General features: G+C 56.7%; 1 protein-coding gene across 1 annotated transcript; it reads left to right on the top strand.

Annotated features, from left to right (window-relative positions):
• The first annotated feature begins 646 nt into the window (after positions 1 to 646).
• Positions 647 to 3,794, top strand: LOC127051881 (cytochrome P450 1B1-like). Its single transcript, XM_050954834.1, has one exon. The coding sequence runs from the start codon at positions 647 to 649 to the stop codon at positions 2,234 to 2,236; it is 1,590 nt and encodes a 529-aa protein (XP_050810791.1). The 3' UTR covers positions 2,237 to 3,794.
• Positions 3,795 to 4,539: the final 745 nt, after the last annotated feature.

Here is a 4,539-nt window from a genome sequence, read left to right as displayed (position 1 = left end):
AACCGTGTTGCCTTTGGCACAGGGAAGAGTTTGGAAAGCTGCAGACTTTCCTCTTTTGATGGATGAATCTGTTGTTTCAACTCTCCCCGGGATGAAATCACGTAACCGCTTCGCACGGACTTTTCGGGGGACTCTGGGACCACCACAATGGGAGGAGAGAGGCTCAGCCCCTTTCAAGGCAGCTATAAAGCCAGGGCATGCACCCTTCCAAATCACCAGAGCAGAGCCGAGAGAGGGATCTTAGAGAAGGTTAACACAGGACCGGACTGAAATTACTAGACAAAGACAGAGGCGGGGGGGTGGGGCGCTCTCTGGTATAGAGTCTCAAGGATCAACCTGACAAGGCAATTTGAAGAAGCTCATTCTCTCAAGCAAAAACGATAGGAACTCAGGATGAGATGATGAGACCCTGGAAACTGCAGAGGGATCTATAGGCTGGGAGAAGATTTACTGGGTGTCCCAGCTCAATAAGGAGCCATCCCCCGGGGAGCGCACAAGGGAGGTCCCTAGGCGGTTCAGGTGCTGAACTAGTGACTGGCTGGACGGAGGAGATTCCCCCCCCCCAGATAGTTTGGGGTCACGAGAGGCTCCCGAGACTTTTCCCCAGGCCGGGACCGTCACCCAGAGTCTGGGCGGGATCCGCGCTATGGCCACGGGAGGGGAGGGCAGCGGCGGCAGCGCTGGGGATCCAACCCCCTGGTTCAAGGACACAGCCCGGCCCGCCCTGCTCCTCGCCAGCGCCTTCTTCCTCTGCCTGTGGGCGAGGAGGCGCCTGAGGCCGCCGAGCGGGAGCCCGCCCGGTCCCTTCGCCTGGCCCCTGGTGGGTAACGTCCTGCAGCTGGGCCGCCTGCCCCACCTCACCTTCTGCAAGATGGCCCAGCGGTACGGCGACGTCTTCCAGCTGCGCCTGGGCCGGCGGGCCGTGGTGGTGCTCAACGGCGAGGCCGCCATCCGCCAGGCCCTGGTGCGGCAGGGCGGGCAGTTCGCCGGCCGGCCCGACTTCCCCTCCTTCCGCCTGGTGTCCGGCGGCCGGAGCATGGCGTTCGGGCGCTACAGCGAGCTGTGGCGAGCCCACCGCCGCCTGGCCCACGCCAGCCTGCGGGCCTTCTCCACCGCCAGCGGCCGCAGCCGGCAGCTCCTCGAGCAGCACGTGGCGGCGGAAGCGCGGGAACTCATCCGGGGCTTCCTGCGGCGGGGCGCCGGCGGCGCCTACTTCGACCCGTGCCCGCTCTTCACGGTGGCCAACGCCAACGTGATCTGCGCCCTGTGCTTCGGCCAGCGCTACAGCCACGACGACGGCGAGTTCCGGGCGCTGCTGGGCCGCAACGACAAGTTCGGGCAGACGGTGGGCGCGGGCAGCCTGGTGGACGTGCTGCCCTGGCTCCAGGCCTTCCCCAACCCCGTGCGCAGCGTCTTCCGCGACTTCCAGGCGCTCAACCAGGAGCTGCACGACTTCGTCAGGGCCAAGGTCGCCCAGCACCGGCGCACCTACGACCCGCGGCTCACCCGGGACATCAGCGACGCCGTCCTCGGCAAGATCGAGCATGGCGGCGGCGGGGCGCAGGAGGGGCTCAGCCGGGACTACGTGGAGGGCACCATGACCGACATCTTCGGGGCCGGCCAGGACACCACCTCCACCGCCTTGTGCTGGGTCCTGCTGCTGCTGCTCAAGCACCCGCACCTCCAGCGCCAGCTGCAGGCGGAGCTGGACCGCGTGGTGGGCCGGGACCGGCTGCCCACGGCTGAGGACCGCGGCTGCCTGCCCTGCGTGGAAGCCTTCATCTACGAGACGCTCCGCTTCAGCAGCTTCGTGCCGGTCACCATCCCGCACGCCACCACCGCCGACGTGGTGCTCCAGGGCTTCCGCATCCCCAAGGACACGGTGGTCTTCGTCAACCAGTGGTCGGTCAATCACGACCGGCACAAGTGGAAGGACCCCCACCTCTTCGACCCGGGCAGGTTTCTGGACGGAGAGCAGAAGCTGGACAGAGACCTCACCTGCAGCGTCATGATCTTCTCCATGGGCAAGAGGAGGTGCATCGGCGACCATCTCTCCAAGCTGCAGATCTTCCTCTTCACCGCCATCCTCCTGCACCAGTGCACCTTCGAGGCCAACCCGGCCGAGCGGCTCACCATGGACTGCATCCACGGGCTGGCCCTCAAACCTCTGCCCTTCACCGTCTCGGTGAAAATGAGAGACACTCCTCTGGGCTGCCGGGCTGGGGATGCCCAGTGAAGAACCACCCTACTCCGAGCCCTCTGGGTGCACCACTGCGCTGGGCATGCCAGCTCGCCTTGCCTACACTCAAGAGCAGATATCTCCCAATGGGAACGCTCTCTGTATAGCTTTAGGTAAGATCATTGCTTGTATGAGAGGTTTTCTCCCCCGCGCAGTTACTCCCTTTCCCAGGAAAGTCAGAAGCCCTTCACGGTGAATTTTTGTACTCTCCCCTTTGAAAGCCTCCAGCCGGTAAGGAGAGAACAGAAAGCCCCCAGCAGCGAGCGATCCTTTCTGGCCGCTGCTCCCCACCAGCCTTCTTGCTCGGTAGTCTTCTGTCTGCTCCGTGTTAGATCAGCTCTGACTCCGATGCAGTTTCATTCCATTTCCGATTGGCAGTGGCAGCATGTGGAGCCAGAGGCGATCTTAACACAGCATCTACTGCCAAGTGAGTTGTAGTTACCTTGATGATGCCTTTTTGCAGGTCCGGAATCTCAGCGATTTTCCCTTTCTAGAGATCAGACGTTTCCGATCTCTGGCTGCATAGGGGAAAGTCCTTCAACCTGGCTTCTGTATGTGGCAGAGGTTTGAGCAGCAAGCTCAGCCTGAAGGCAAGGAGGATTGAGAAAAGAAGCGCTGTCTTTGCTAACTTCCCTGAATTATTGTTGACATAAAAGGGTCGGCGTATTCGCAGTGCCCCTTATTAAAACTTCAGAGCTTTACGACAGCTCATGGCAATAAGTGAAGGGATCTAGATCAATAATGATTTATTCCACGTAAAGCAGACCATGGGAGTGTAAACCACCTGTGAAATGTACACTAGCCCCGCTAGAACTGCATAAACAAACCTACCAGCAGGCAGTCGGGGTATTCATCTGCCCTAATTATTTGCATTCCGATTCGGACAATGAGGTATCATTTTCCCGTCCCCGGAGTCTAAATTTTAATTCGACCGGGTATTAAATGGTTAATACGATTTACCGGGAGCTTTGCAAGAAGTTGTGTTCAGGAGTTGACACTATGACATTAACTTTGGAACGAGATCAGCATCTCCATTATGCATATAAACAGCCCCACCACTAGCGTGGGTTGCCTTCAGATTGCACCCTCGCCGTACAATGAGTGTCTTGATTGTTTCCTGAGGAGCGGATAAAGTAAATTTGGCAGAGCCTGTCGGGGTTTTAAACGCTTTACTAACGAATGCAAGGAGATGAAAGTCATCCTTGTTGAACGCCACAGCAGACTGCCAGGTTTTGCCTTCCCCTGAGTCAATCCTTGGGGAACAAGTGTGTGTCTAGCTTGTCCTGAGCTATTCTCTGAGCAGGAGGCGATTTCAAGCTGAGTAGCACTTCCTTCCCGGCAGCTTCCCCCTCTGCCTGGCAAACCCAGAGCTTGGAGAGCCTTTAGCTTATCTAGATAGCGCTGCATACTCTCTGATGATATTTTAAACCCAGCATTCTCTCCCTCCCTACGATTAAGCTTTGGACACAAATACATTTGTCTATGGTGCTTCTCTGAGTTATTCTTTTGTAATATGAATCATTTCCATTTTAATTCATGGAATAACAAAATGTGACTGTCCCTTCTCAATAAAATATCTTTGGCACAAATGTAGTATTGCATTGCTGGTTTTGGTTGGTTGGGGGAGGGAAGCCGGGAAGTGTAATTTGTTCCTAGACTGAGTTTCCCTGCTCTGCATAGCCACCCTAAACTTGGCCATAAAGATAGCGAGCAGAAAAATCTTCCAGCAAGTAGCATATGAGTCTCCATTGCCGGGGGTGCATGTGTGCATGCTCCTGGCCTGAAATCATTATCCCAAGGGACAAGGATATTAGCAGGGGACAATGTTTTCCAAACCCTCTTGCCCATTGAAATAGCAGGGATCCTATGGGTGTGTGTAATCAATGGCGATCATAGCCTGGGGGCAGAGTGAGGGCAAGAGTGTGCACTCCATTTATTATTTATGGATAGGGCACTACCAAATTCACCATCCATTTTGGTCAATTTCATGGTCATAGGCTTTTTTAAATCCTCAATTTCGTGGTTTCAAATATTTATATCTGACATTTCACAGTGTTGATAACCAGTGGGCCCCGATCCAAAAGAGGGTTGGGGTTTTTTTTTTTTGCAGTATTGCCACCCTTACTTCTGTGCTGCTGCTGACAGGCACTTCCTTCAGAGCTGAGCAGCACAGACTTGAGGGTCCCATGGTATGGGGGGGTCATCACTTTTTTGGGGGGGACAAGGCCAGCCTTACCCATGGGTGACTGCCCAGGGCCCCCGGTCAGTGGGGTGCTGTGCCCCCCCCACCCCCAGAGCCA

Source organism: Gopherus flavomarginatus, chromosome 5 (genome assembly GCF_025201925.1).
Source record: "Gopherus flavomarginatus isolate rGopFla2 chromosome 5, rGopFla2.mat.asm, whole genome shotgun sequence".
In the NCBI taxonomy this organism is placed as follows: domain Eukaryota; kingdom Metazoa; phylum Chordata; order Testudines; family Testudinidae; genus Gopherus; species Gopherus flavomarginatus.
This window is presented reverse-complemented; position numbering and strand designations above follow the sequence as displayed.